The sequence below is a fragment of the Protomyctophum bolini genome, assembly GCF_963924005.1.
Source record: "Protomyctophum bolini genome assembly, chromosome: 14".
Taxonomy (NCBI): domain Eukaryota; kingdom Metazoa; phylum Chordata; class Actinopteri; order Myctophiformes; family Myctophidae; genus Protomyctophum; species Protomyctophum bolini.
This window is the reverse complement of record NC_137875.1, coordinates 32,088,957-32,103,646: the sequence shown is the minus strand read 5'-3', so window position 1 is coordinate 32,103,646 and position 14,690 is coordinate 32,088,957. Positions and strand designations below refer to the sequence as shown.

Here is a 14,690-nt window from a genome sequence, read left to right as displayed (position 1 = left end):
CCTGACCAGACCCTTTGGTGTGGTTTGGGCTAAAGACAGCTGTTGTATGCAGCCGTCTGAGCTGAGAGTCTTTCACTGGCTTATTCATTGTCCCTGACAAAATGTCTTATCTCATTCGTTCCACAGAAAAGTAAGCTCCTGTTCTGAAGGATGTTGCTTCCAGGTAATGTTAAACACAGGTTATTTGTTATTGTTTGATTGTCCATTCATCCATCCATCTTCAACCACTTACAGTATCCGTAGTCGGGTCGTGGCGGCAACAGTTCCATCAGAGAGCTCCAGACTTTTCATCTTGAGAGAATAAGGTATTTCCTGAGAAACAGGGAGAAACAGTTTGATAAGATTTGGCTGCCCCTTGTCCATTACCTGAGTAGAAACGATTAATAGACAGGATACCATTGATATGGTTGACTGTACGCCATTTTCTTTTCAGATGTTTTCCACAAGATTTCTATCATCTTATTATATAGTATGCAATGTCACTGAGCAGTATGGGTGGGAGGGTTAAGGGATTTCTTTATCTTTTTTGTCTTTATCTTTTCTTTCATTTTGTTTCATAAAAAAAGTATTTCATATTATAATGTTTGTAATAATTTATCTGTTCAATAAAAACATATCTGACAAAAAAAGAGAGCTCCAGACTTCACTCTCCAAAGCAACAATAGTAACTTCCTCCTGGAGGCGTTCCTAGGCCAGTGTGGTGATGAAATCCTCCCATCTGGTCCTTGGTCTTCCCAGGGGTCTCCTCCCAGTGGGACATGCAGCAAGGACCTCCCTAGGGAAACGCTCGGGAGGCATTCTTACTAGATGCCAGAACCACCTAAGCTGCCCCCCCACACACACACACTTTACCCCTGTGACATTGGGGACCAAAACATGACCTCCTTAACACAGAATGAAGAATGGAGCAGCAGAATGGAGCATTGAGAACCTCAGGCGCTCTCACGGCTTTTTACTAGCCTATCTCTTTTTCTGTTTCAACAAAACATCCATGAGGGTAGTTACTATAGTGCCCTCGCTCTCACATATCTCTGCAATTTCTCGCCAAGAATTTGTAGACATTGATTTGGTTATAACCTGCCTGGGGTGATATAAATTATGATACATTCTCACTTTCACGCTCCTCTGCCAGACTTTCCTCAACCAGCTCGGAGCCTTTTGTTTTTACACCAGAATGGACGTGGTGTGTAACATGAAATCTCTATCCACTACTACAGCAACTTGATTTTGGTAAATGTGTGAGAGCGCCAACAGCTCTGTGCACAGCTGCACACGCATTGTCACTAAAGTAGCGATAAACTAGGCATATCAGTGTAACACCCTTGTCTGTTTCAGCTTGGCATCCCTATTTAGGTGTTGTGAGCTTTTTGTGGCTATTTTCACTACTTTCACACGAAACGGACCACATAAAATCCACTTAATGTTCAAACTTTCGTTTATTTTCGGTGTAAAAAAAAAAAAAGGTCATGAAACCTAAGTGGTTAATGGCCATTTTTTCCATATCTTTCTTTCTCCTCCCTCTCAGCAGGGGAAAACCCAAGCTCCCCAGAGGCTGACCAGTCTTGTGCCATCATGCTAGAAATCAACGCTGTTCGTCTCTCTATCTCTCTCTCTCTCTCTCTCACTCTGAATGAGTGTGGATCATCTCACCTCTTCATCATCGTCGTCCGTCTCAGCAGCTCATGGTTCAGCCAGATGATGAGCTGGACCGGCCAGCCGTTCGTCCGTCCGTTCATCCATCTGTCGTCCGGCCAGATGTTGCATGTCTCAGGGAGAGGATTCTCCCCCTTTCTCTCTCCTTTCTACGGTACCTGATGTATGTTGAGTGTTCTCGGAGGAGAGGTGTCACACCCGGCTCGGTTTTTAGGACAGTGACAGACTGGAGAGATGAAAAGAAAAAAGGCTTGTAAAAAAGAAAAGAAAAAAATCTATTCTATTGTTTCAAGTTCATTCCATGGTCACTGCCAGACCCTATCGAGTTGCCCTCTTATTTCTCTCCAGCTCAAACTAATGTCAGAGAGAACAATGGGGGGAAAACATCAAAATTGTGATAAGACTTAAAAAAAAAGAAAACAACAGTAAGCTAGACTGCAGAATCCGACAAGTTCATCATTGCTATACACAATCTGAGATCACAGATACTTTGTCACGCTATGGGAGTGTTGTGCTGTATGCATATACAATACTGTATAATATAATCATACAATTATGATTTGTTTTTGTGCATTTATTTTGCAATGCATTGATTTTATTGCACTACAATAATTAGCACATATGGTTTTCATTGCATTTGTAAGGTCAGACTCGAAAAATGCTGTCTTCTGTCTAATGTAGAACATAATTCTTTGTTATTCTCCTGCATTTATTTTTATACCATATTTAAAGACACTTTTACTTAAAATATATTATTAAAGTTGTGGCCCTTTATCTGTTTTAGTGGTCTGGACTTGGATTTCTCTACCTTTTCATATCGTTGCTGTTGGGTAGAAACGTCCTATCTTCTAACTTTTTGTAAATGAATGCCCTACTACTGTACTTGATCATACTACAACATCACGCAAAAGTAGCAGATCCACAAAAAGCTTGTAGATATTCTACTTTGGAATTTGAATTCTTAAAAGTAACAGGTTTTGACATACGAGGTTTCCACCAGACAGAGACGACATAACAAATAAATGAAATAATTCTGTATAAAGACTGGTAAATTACTTGCAACATTTATTCTGTCAATTGTAATGGAGAACTCAAGAACACTGACCCAAAGCAATTTTCTTTGTCACCACTAGATGGTAATGTACCATTTCTTAGAACAGGGGTCAGCCTCTCTTCAGCTCCCACCTCCTCAAGCTAGATCAGCAAAAGGCAAAACAGTGTCAGGATGACAGATGGAGTTTTGTCATGCGACAGTGTCATCATATTCTGTCCCACTCAGAGGCTTATTGTTCAGACAGTGCCCGGCTGAGGTTTTTCCACGGCCCTGCTGACGTTTCATCTCTTTGATGGCAGGGGTAACAGTCAGACAGTGTTTTGCATCTTTGTGCCCTGCAGTCAGTGGTCAGCTTATGGAGAACCACAGACAGACAACAAACATTGTCTCAGTCGCACTTAAGGAATGTGAATCATGGCCATTTGAAAGCATCCTGTCAGTGCATCTGGGTACATACATACACACAATGATTTATGGATTGTGGCTTTTTTTTTACTCCACTGATTGTGGAGGTTAACTGTCCAAATGAATGCCTGTTAGAGGACAGAAGCAGAAAGAGCTGAAATGGAAGTTGGAACGACATCAAAGTGTTGTGAATGGTCCTTCTCGTACGTACAGTACCTTACCTGTTCATTGTTCAAAGTGACTTTACTCAACAACCTACCCCCCCCAGTTCGAACTTGTGGAAGGGCTGTGTGGAAGGTAAAAGGTAAAAATAGTCAACGTGGAAGAAAAAGGAGAAAGTTTGTTTAAATAAAAGTGAGGTGTGTGAGGGGAAACAACTCAATGGAGTGGGAGGGGAGTATAAGGCAAACATATGATAGAAAGTTATGACAGAGAGGAGAGAGAGAGAGGTGAAGCTTGGTTTGATTCACACAACGTTCGGGGCCAATAGGAGAAAGCCTCCCAATCTTGAGGAGGGAACAGACGAGGGATTTCAAAACTAAGGCAGGCACTCCAGTGAGACTCTCACACACGCTCTCAAACAGGACCACAGCCAGGCGGACTCTCCACACAGTCAAGGATACAGGGAGCACTCTGACTATACTGGGTCATACGTCGGATGAAAGATAAAAGAGCAATCAGTAAGAAGGATATCTGACTCATTAAGACCGAGTCCTGATTGGAGAAACAAAGCAAGCAGCAACAGCAGCAGCAAAAAACAAGGACGAAACTCGGGATACTACAGACAATGTTGTCATGGAAACCACAGCCTGGATGCGGTCGCAGGGACCAGTGAGGGCGGACATCAGCTCCTGACTGCAGTTTCAGAGCCTCACTAACCCGACACACTGACACAAGGTACAGTAGTAGTACCACACTTTCAATGTCAGCAGTTTTTTTATGAATGGATAATGTGAAGGTTACTCCCAGTGAGAAATAACCACTTGAACCCTAGCATCCGTCTTCTAACAAAAGTAGCCCATCTACAAGCTCACATACTGTAAGCCATCAACCACTTATCCTAGGGGGCCTAGTATAGAGCCCTTGGAAATCCAGTCCACTAAGTGCAGTCCATCAGATTCCAGTGACTAAATGAGTGTTCAGACAACACTGAGATTGAGCGAGTGACTGAGTGAGTGAGAATGGAACTAAATGACCGAAGGAGTTACTGTATAATAGTTGCTGTACATACGGCAGTTCACCAAAAGAAAAACTGTCATTGCTGTGGAGTTGATTCCCACTTGGGCCACCCATACTAAGAAATGTAAGCCTTCGAGGTACAGTGAGGAGCTTTGGATGAACGCGGCCACCAAATTACTATAATTAGCGAGTGAACGAGGGCTTGTGGGAATTAGCGATGGGAGCGGGAGAATAAGTGAGTGTTGATGGTATGTTGTAAGCCTCAGTGAGAGTACGAGCAATTTCAGCTGTGGAGGAAACACCACGACAGAGCAGTTAAGAGATTACTATGTGGTGTGCTAAGCAAATCGGTATCAAAGATGTACAGGATGCCCTCTTCACAGGAAACTCACTCTGAGAAATGGAATTTTAGGTCCATTTGGGTACATTCTTACCCTAGTTATCAACTTAAACCCTATATTACATTCACTGGAGTTGCCCAGGGGGTCTATACTTGGCCCCCCCTCAGCATCAAATCTTTGCCGAAAATAGCCGAGCTATACAAGCTCACAACGTGCCACAAAGCGAAGCATTGTGAGTGCGTGTGTGTGCGTGTGTGTGCGCGTGCGTGCGCAGTGAATAAAGGGAAGCTTGCCTTCCTGATCCGTCTTACAGCGCTGGTGACTGTGCCACCTTGTACAGGCCACGCTGCACTGATGTCAAAGGGGATTTGGAGAGCAGTTCCTTCAGTGACTCCACAGAACGCTGCTCTATTCTAAAAGCTACAAAATGTTTAGCCCGAAACCCAAAAAGAGAAATCTGATGTGTCTCTCCCGGGGGACACAACTAGTGAAAATAGCCAGATCTACAAGACATTTAAATAATTAAAAAGATTAATAAAATAGGTAATGAAAAAAATAATAATAAAAGGGATATTTACTTGCGGTCCCGACCCACTGAAACAGTGTTCTAATCTATTCTAAACCACCAACAGCAGGGTTTCTCAACGACTGGGGCGACACCCAAACATGGGTCGTGGGCGTGGCGGTTAGACAGAAGGTTAACCACTTTAAACCTGTCATCCCTGTTTTGGGGAAAACATTTTCAAAATGTTCAAGAATAGAGACAATAGCAGATACATGCATGGTCACAATGTGTCGCCACGCCATGTGACGTACTGTAAATACCGGTAGGACATAATGTTTAAAGATGGTTTCTCAGTCCAATATTCTGCTCAGTTTGAGTAAAAGAGCTGAAATCAACCATCAAATGAATTCAACACTTCAATTCAACACACGTTCTCTGTTGTTAAAATGCAGTATCCTTGTGGTTGATTTCCTAGCCAAAAATGCTTACAAATAATAATTTCCTAAATGTATTACCCGGCCTATATACTTCATTGTCCGAGTCGAGGGGTTTGAGGGGGTTTGCCTCCGCCTTTGTTCCATCTAGGTATACCAAATCTCTTCTGTGAAAAATACCTGATCTACAAGGTTACAACATGCTGCAACATGGTGAGTTGTGAGCTTGTAGATCTGCTAATTTACAAGAATGTTTCATCCAATGCTTGACTATGACATGCCCAGAATATGGATGCCAGGGTTACCCCAGAGAAATGTGGTGTTTAGCCTGGGTAGGTGTCACATCCAAGAAGAGCTGGGATTGGACATGTAAAGGTTTTTTCCATGGCCATTGTCTCCTCGTCAATATCCCCATTTACAGAAATATATTGCCATAGCCAAAAGACAAAAACTTCACGACAGAATTGAAAAAGGATACTTTTGCACAGACTTTGTTACACTTCAGTGGTTGACATTTGGTCACCCCAGAGGCGCTGAGGAATTTCTATGACTCCTGTTCTGAAATGTCAGCCACTTCATTAGATACAAACCAATGCAAAAAAACATTTAAAACATTCTGCTCCTACAATGTTTCTCTTCAGCAAAAAAAATATCCAAGTTTTTACTGAAATGTATCTATACTTAGGCTTTAGTGAATCTCACTTTATTTATTAATGTCCTTCCCCCATTGGTTTATAATACAATACAATATTGTATAAATACTTCATACTCTGAGAGCATAGTATGGACCTCTAAGAGTTAATTAAAACAATTAGGGGTTTTCCTGTGTAAAGAAAATAATATAGAAAGTCACATTGTGAGCTCATGGAGGACCCAGATAAGAAACTCTGATGGTCTCATTCACATATTCTGTTGAAGCAAAGGGCTTCAAAGCCTTTATCCTTGCCAGGGCCTAGTTCCGAAAATACTGTATTGTATCTGGAGTATACAGCCATTATCAAGATGAATTGTGGTGACAAATGGCTGTCCAAACAATGCTAAGCAGCCTCCTGGCGATTCTGGCAGAAGATACGTTTACACAGCAAAGGCCCCCAAATTAAGCCCCCCAGCCCCACTATTAATGAGCCAGCAGTAGAGGGCACAGTTTGGGAAAATACGAGCCACAGATACAGATAATGACATGGTTGGTCTCTGTGTAATTGGCTCCAAGTGAAAACATTGGCGGCCTAGCTCTCACAATGTGAATCAAACCTCTACTTTCATTTAAGGTCGACTCTCTCTCCCCCATCCCTTTTTCTCCCTGTTCCTATAGCGCACGCATGTGTGTGACAGTGTGTGTGGGGCTGTGGATATATGTGAATGGTATGTGCATGTGCGTGTGCGTGTGTGTGTGCAAGAATGAGCTTTGAGCTGCACGGTGAATTAAATGCATTTCGACTGTAATTAACTGCACTTACCAGCCTGCCTATGAGACTTTCTGACGCACCTATAATTGAGGCATCAGGTTTTGTTTGTTTTAACCTGCCTTTGATGACATGATGGGAATAGGTTTACTTTTCTTTTTTTTAAAGGGCCCTCTAGTAGTACATACTACATACTGTATGTGGGCATATTTGGAAGCTTAAAAATGGTAAAATTATTGACTGTAACTGTATTACAGCAGTGAAACATTAGACAAACAAGAGCTGCGTTGCCTGTTTTGATTTCAGCTCACATACAAAGAACAACAACCACAGGACTTGTTCTTGTTATACTGGATCTGTTATCCAGACATAAAATGTTAATGGGAGCATATTCTGTAAGGAGCAAAACAAAGAAAATTCACAATGATAATGATTATTCTCAAGAGAAATGTCTGTCTAGCTCAGCAGTCTCTCAAGTATTTGTTTCTGGTACTTTTTTATTTATACTTTTCTGACGTTTGGAACCAAGGTCTGCCACAGTTAACTGAAGCACATCCCCTGTCTAGCATTTGTGGTTCTGTTTGTGGACAATATTATCGTTTTGCAGATGCAGAGATAGCATTCGGCTCTGTCTCTGCATTAGTAAGCAAAAACCACAGTCTCCTTCCGTCTCCACTCTCCACCGCGCCACAATTTAGGACAAGTATAAAGGAGAGGGAAAGATAGACGGGCAAAGAGACAGAGTGACAGAAACAGGCGAGCAAGCGAGCGCGCGCACACACACACACACACACACACACACACACACACACACACACACACACACACACACACACACACACACACACACACACACACACACACACACACACACACACACACACACACACACACACACACACAGTGTAAGAGAGAGAGGAGAAAGTTCCACAGTGGAGGGAAAGGTCCTGGTGGAGTTGGGTTTACCCTGTACACTATCATTAGACTCCTGTCCCGATTCTCTCCCCCCCCCAGCCCTGTCTCGTCACACCAAGCAATACCCTCAAAAACCTCCTCTACTCTCCCACCCCTCACCCACCTCAACCACCCACCTCCACCCCAGCCAAAGCCTCCCACTCCCAGACCCCAAAAACCGCAATTTGTCTTGCCACGGAGATTGATGAGGATAGCTTGGCAGGGTCGGCGCTATCATACTTAGGCCGAGTTTGGAAGTGGAGAGGGAGCGGGGCTGCTGACTGTATAGGCCATCTGTCATGTGCTGTGTACACATTTGGTCAGGTCGTCCCTGCAAATCCCCCAGGGCCTTGTAACTCACCAGAGCTGGTGGATGGAGTCCACTCCTCTTTAACCAGTGAATGGCTGGGCAGCATGCAGGAGAAAGAGAGGAAACCTCAGCCTATACGGAAGCCTGAGCCCTGGACCAGGGCCTTCATCCATTTAAAAGTGTCATCGGCTCGAATAAGAAGTTACTGTGGAAGACAAATGAGGCCGTGTTATAGAGGGTGGGCAGATCGCTGTAAGATGGAGTGGGGTCACTGCTCTCTGAGGCAATGAATGGTGGAAGAAATCAGCGTGGGGTCTGAGACTTAGTTACTCTGCCTGCGTGTGGTGTGTGTGTGTGCATCTGTATCTGTGTGTGTGTGTGTGTGTGTGTGTGTGTGTGTGTGTGTGTGTGTGTGCATCTGTATCTGTGTGTGTGTGCATCTGTATCCGTGTGTGTGTGTGCATCTGTATCTGTGTGTGTGCGGATGTAAGTATGTGCAGAGAGCAGACGTGTGCTCTGAGCTTTCCCTCATGATCTGAAATGTTTCAGGATAGTTATGTTTGGCTAAAATCCATCCCGACTCCTGCAGTGCTCAAATTGCTGAGTTGATTTTGAGACGCATTCGTCAATGACTCAAGCTTCTGTTCGTCCCAAAATGCACAAACGCCAAAACTTCACCTACAGACTCAAGTCTGATTACGTGGCTTTAGTTGATGCAAGAACAGAAGATGTGATCTCTTGATTTCTGGTAACCAAGGGGGGGTGGGGGAGAGTTCTGTGTGGTTTTCTCTCAGTTTCAAAAGCCATGGAAAATAAATCTGTACAGTTCAAACAGGGTTCCAGCCATTAGTTTGCACACTTCAGCTATCTTCTCAACGCTACAGGCATTACTATAGAGGAATAGCACAGGGGAAGTCTATTTAGAATTCAGACCCCATCTTATTCAGATGTAGCCACTCCATAAAAACAGCTGGTGTCTAGCTTACAGCGAGGGCTGCCGGGATGGTTTCCTTGAGACAGAGACTCCTGCATAATGGGATAGAGCTGCCATGACCCTAGGGGTCAAGGGCTGCGAAAATGAAGGCATAGAACAAAGTGGATTATGATAAAGTCATTTGTACTACGTCAGAGCACGTTTCGGGTCCAGCCAAAGGAAGAAAGAGGATGTTAAAATATTGCACGGCAAAGAAGAGTCGGTGAACAGGGAGCGGCCAATGGCCTTGAGGCAGTTTAGCTCTCAGTCAGGGTTTGCGGACTCGATGTCATGCAACATTTGTCAAGAAGCAACATCTGCTGAAAAGATGCCTTGAGTGATGGTCAAAAATGTGCTGGCGCAAACGCTGACTAGTGTACACTCGGACACATACTCAACTCTCTGTATTCATGTGGGAGTGGGACCAGGAAAAAAGTCTGAAAACCACATTTCTCAACGCTACAGACAACTTGTACGATGACAATTTCAATGTCTTAGAATAACTAGAGAATGTGTGCATGAGAGGTTTGTGGGCGGTGCACACATGCATGTGGGTGAATAGGGGTCACTCCTGAACGTTCACCATACGTACATGAAGTGCACATGATGTTGAGTGTTTTGGTCTCCCATCTCTCATGTGGCTATCTTGAACCTTGGACATTAAAGGGTCAGTCCCAGTTCACTTTGCTCCATAGAATATATAACTAGAGAGAGAGGGAGAGTGGACTCCCAAAGGGTACAGTTCCCCAACCCTTCCCCTAATAACATGCAGATGGGCCTCTCTAATGCCTGTTTACATATCTGCGGCATAGTTCATGACTAGAGTAAGCAAAGCCCTAATTATTTTACCCGGCGACAAGACCAATAAAATCAACTTCCCCTTCTCGTTATGGGTGTTTAAGTGTGTTCTTTGATGGCAGAGCTTTGTTTATTTTTGGAAGAGTTGCGTAGCCGAGAAGAAAGCAAATAGAAGTAATGACACAGAGACGCTGACAAATGGAGGTCTCAGTGATGGATTCCTTTCCTCAATGATGCCTGGGAGGCTAGACAAGTGAAGGCGGTTCAACACGAATGCACATACGCACACTTGTAAACATGAGATCCCGCATAATTAGCCTATGGCAGCTTCGGGGGTTGATAAGTGCTGTGAACAGACTCACTATATCTTACCCAGACTGCTACAATCGTGTGTCAACACAATTCAAGTGCCTTCACTGACTTTACTGAAACAAACAAACCTCACAGGAATGTTTCACTGATTGATTTGAGATCTTTTGTAACATGTGTGTTTCTTTCTCTAGGATGTTTTGGAGAATCACTCTCCCCGTCCTATTGGCTGGGGTGTTCTGTATCGCCGCAGAGACAAGGAAGCTCCGGCCGCAGGGATCGATTCCATCACCAAACAAAACCAAGGGAAATCTGTCCACAGAACGCCACCACCGGCTATTGCCACGGAAGCCTGAGGTGCTATCGTCCAGTCGGGAGGCTCTGGTGGTGACAGAGCGCCGCTACCTCCGCAGGGACTGGTGCAAGACTCAGCCACTTCGCCAGACCATCAGCGAGGAAGGCTGCCGCAGTCGCACTGTGGTCAATCGCTTCTGCTACGGCCAGTGCAACTCCTTCTACATACCCCGCCACATGGGCCCCAGCTTGGGCCATGGCCAAAGTCGAGGTTCGGGCTCCGGCAGGAGAGGCCATAACAAGGCCCAGGAGCCTTTTCAGTCCTGCTCCTTCTGCAGGCCACATCGTGTCACACAGCTCACGGTGCAGCTAGACTGTCCGGGCCTCCAGCCCCCCGTCAGGCACCGCAAGGTGCAGAGGGTCAAACAGTGCCGATGTATGTCTGTGGACGTGAGTGGCAACGGGAAACTGTGAGAACGTACTCTGAATGGGACCCTTGGAAGGATTTTGTTGTGATTTGGCGTACAGTAAGCGTTCAGGTGAACATGGACAAAATGGTCCACACGTTAATTCTCCAAGGACAGATTGGCCTCATGTACATTGATTTCATTGCGCACGTGACAGCCTGCCACATATGTAATAAAATTATTTCCAAGTTGGAGCGAGCTTCACAATACAGCGGTGATGCTGGCTAAATGTCTCAACTTTATGAGATCTGACAATGATTGACAACAGCCATTGCGGAAGGACATTGAACAGTGCATGTTGGGAGTCACTGATGACTGATGAGGAAGCAGGGGATGTCGACATGCTTAGTTTTGCCTCCCTCTTCTCACGAAGAAGACAAAATTGTGTTTCATAGTTTGTCAGCAGTGCAGGAACAGTCATTTGAGTTCCTGCTTCTTCCTTTGATGAACTCAGAGGAGTTATCCAAGAGTCATCCTGAACATTTTACTGCCACAAAAAGTAATGGATTAGTGCTTGGAAAAAGTGAACAATTTTTTCAGTTCCTGAAACAGAGTCTGGTGAAATCAAAGAGTGAAATCCCTCAGAATGACCCCGTTTTGATAAACAACATTCTGTGGGTGGGTCCTATTAGATGGCTCGCTCAAGTAGCTAGCAAGGTTATAATCTGAAAAAGAAAACTACTTATGGTTTAATTTTTTTATCTTGCAACTTGACTTACCTTCTATGGCTTCTCAAAAGATCTGATGTCATGGGAAAGTTATAAGGAAAAGACACAAAGATTGGCCATATACATTTGCCACAAATATACTAGCCAGTAAATAAATTGTATTGGATTATATATAAAGGAGGTAATGCAAAATATATATGTGTTTGAGTATGTATGTCAAAAGTATATTAAATCTATTTCATATAAAACTCAGTGGTGTTTTGAGTGCATGCATTTCTTGCAATGTCTGGCAGTACTGTTTGGACACCTCACAAACATTCGTACAAAACATGTTACTTAGATTTGTTTTATTCTATTATTCAATAAATAGTATATTTTCATGGTTAAAGGCATTTACTGAGAAACACTCAACTGTTGTTATTTCACATGGGAGTCACATGAGATGATACAGTAAAATCCGGAGTGTCAATTTAAAGGGATATATATATATTCTTTTTAAAAGGGTAATTTTATCATCTACTCAGGCTTTTGGGAACACCCCAGACAGTTTTTAAATGTAATATTAATGTTACCAGACACGCCCAGCCACCATCCTACAGTATGCAAACCCCATTGTAACTTCAAACTCATTATAGATTCATCGAAAACACCTGTCCTTGCTTCTGGTGACTCATAGTTACATAAGACCCCCTCACGTATTGAAAGGACAACATGAGTCACCAGAACCAAGAACAGGTGTTTTCAATGGTGATAAATAATATGGTTAAAATTGAGTTTGAAGTCACAATGGGTTTGTATAGGAAGTGTCTGATAAAATGAATATCAAATATCTAAATACTGAATCAAGCAACTGCCCGGGGTGCTCCCAAAAGCCTGAGTTGATGATAAAATGATAACATTAAGTGATAAAATGAAGTGAAAGTGAAATATCCCTATACTGTAAGTCTTTTATGGGTCCACGTTTACATATTCCAGGCCTTTACACAAAGGAGATGTGGCGACTAAATAAAGAAATGCGATATACTCGCCAGCGAATATTTCGCATCACAAAACTATTATAGTTGATGCCTCATTCATACAGGTTTATGCTGCCTTATTCACAGTGTGGAAGCATGGAAAAGTAATTCTGTTATATGCTTTATCGCATATAATATTAGAAACTATGTTGCTTTTATCATGTGTAATATTAGTGTTCTGTGATTAGTACTTTTTTGTGTGTGTGTGTGTGTGTGTGTAAAAGGACCTTCAGAGGTAAATTGACAGTCTGGCTTTTACTGTGTATTGCCCCATGATAATGCAAATGTAACCAAATAGATAGACCCTGTCGGGTGTGTGGTTACATTTGTACACTCTCAAGAGTTAAATTACCACTGAGGACATGGACATCAGCATCAGTTCTCACATTCACAGGAAAGGGATCAGCAACTAATTACATAAGATATTACGTATAATATAACATAACAACAAATACAATATTGACACACTGTAAGATCACACTGTTGAAATACATGATCTTTTTATATGAAATAGGGACCCTAAACAGAAGACAGACATAGGGACACGTTGCTGTTCATTGGAGTGGCTGCACCACTTAAAAAATAAAAAGGATACGGAGCCTCAACAAGGATGTTAAGCAGTTTTTGTAAACTTCATTAATTATAGGTAGTATTCTATATTCTATAATTACTACTGTGCTCTTAAATACGTTAAGTATCATCCCGCTAGATGAGGCTTACCTGTACGATTGTCTCAGCTGTAGAATATTTGTCATGATTCAGCATGTTGTGAAGTAAGACAGGTTCATGTCATTACAGGTATACTGTAATAATGTTTCAAGCTAATCTGTTTATTTACAGGGCTCACTTGACGACTTCACTGTGCTTTAAGGCACTCGCTGTCTGGCAGCTGATCTATGGGTTAATAAACGCAAACGCTTGTGTTTCTCTCCACGTAGGACAGAATGAGGTGTACAGGCCAGGGGACGAGTGCGGTAGTAGTCCATCTTTTAGATTCTTGGAAAACATGATTGACTTTACTGCAACCGGACTTGAAAATTGCAGTAAAGAAGGATACAGGCTACGCATGGCTTATAAAATAGTATGGAAAGGCTGGAGACGACTTCATATTTCACATTTTAACAAGCAAAATTCTGGCACTGAGCCCACCTAAATCTAACTAACTTTCGGATGTCTTTCAGGAGCACCCATGGACTCGTAAAGTCCATGGGTCCTATCAAATAGTGGAATGTAAAAGCTTTGCACCTGTCCATCACATTCTAGTAAAGATATCCTCTCAGGACCACCTAGCAACAAACAGCAGGCCCAAAGCAGTTAAAAACAAAACCTACAAACGCCACCGTAAAATATTACCGGTGAGACAGTCAGATTTGAGCGAAACCTCTCTGGCTTTGTGCAAATGCACATGGCGATGATAAAGCTTCTGCTTCAGATCTTTTGACCCAACTTGGCTTTCTGTGGAGCAAAGAACAAGGACAGGCTGTAGTTATTTATAGCAGCGAGCCCCGTCAGTCATCTTAACATGTTAACACACAGCCAGGCATTTTGTTTCTCTAATACACTGACAGGTGTCGGTGTGGTATGGAGGCAGCGAGGTGAGGAAGAGATTTGCGTTGATTCAACAAGAACGAGTAGAAGGGACAGGGCTGTGGGTGGTAGGAAAACAGTAAGCACTAGAAACAAAGTGGGCACACACAAGATTTGAGGATAAGAGAAAGAAGAGTGTAGACGTACTATTCCAGTCGCGTGTTTGGGTTTGACATTGTAAGCGGCCTTCTCCTTCGCCTGTTTGAAGCACTCCTCTGCCATTTTTACCCTGGAAGAACATTTTCATCAGTCTGTTACTTAGCAAGCATCCATAATGGGAGGCACACACTAACACATTGACCCGAAATAGATCCCTAGGGCCTAGAGGGTTGAAATCTTG

General features: G+C 43.1%; 3 protein-coding genes across 3 annotated transcripts in view; 2 read left to right on the top strand and 1 right to left on the bottom strand.

The window, feature by feature from the left end:
- The window catches only part of rgs7a (regulator of G protein signaling 7a), a gene marked incomplete at its 5' end in the record, with an annotated part of 69,865 nt that extends 68,185 nt beyond the window's left edge, over window positions 1-1,680 (top strand). Inside the window, one exon of the mRNA XM_080781283.1 lies at window positions 1,526-1,680. Coding sequence (XP_080637409.1) covers window positions 1,526-1,579 — 54 coding nt within the window. The 3' untranslated portion in view covers window positions 1,580-1,680. The remainder of the gene's footprint in view (window positions 1-1,525) is intronic.
- Window positions 1,681-3,624: 1,944 nt separating this feature from the next.
- LOC308328515 (gremlin-2-like) lies at window positions 3,625-11,981 on the top strand. Its single transcript, XM_080782384.1, has 2 exons — window positions 3,625-4,009; window positions 10,513-11,981. The coding sequence occupies exon 2, from the start codon at window positions 10,514-10,516 to the stop codon at window positions 11,084-11,086; it is 573 nt and encodes a 190-aa protein (XP_080638510.1). The 5' UTR covers window positions 3,625-4,009; window position 10,513; the 3' UTR covers window positions 11,087-11,981.
- Window positions 11,982-13,311: 1,330 nt separating this feature from the next.
- fmn2a (formin 2a) overlaps window positions 13,312-14,690 on the bottom strand; it is a gene marked incomplete at its 5' end in the record, with an annotated part of 46,372 nt that continues 44,993 nt past the window's right edge. The window contains 2 exons of the mRNA XM_080782961.1: window positions 13,312-14,218; window positions 14,498-14,579. Of these exons, the coding sequence (XP_080639087.1) occupies window positions 14,192-14,218; window positions 14,498-14,579 (109 nt within the window). The 3' untranslated portion in view covers window positions 13,312-14,191. The remainder of the gene's footprint in view (window positions 14,219-14,497; window positions 14,580-14,690) is intronic.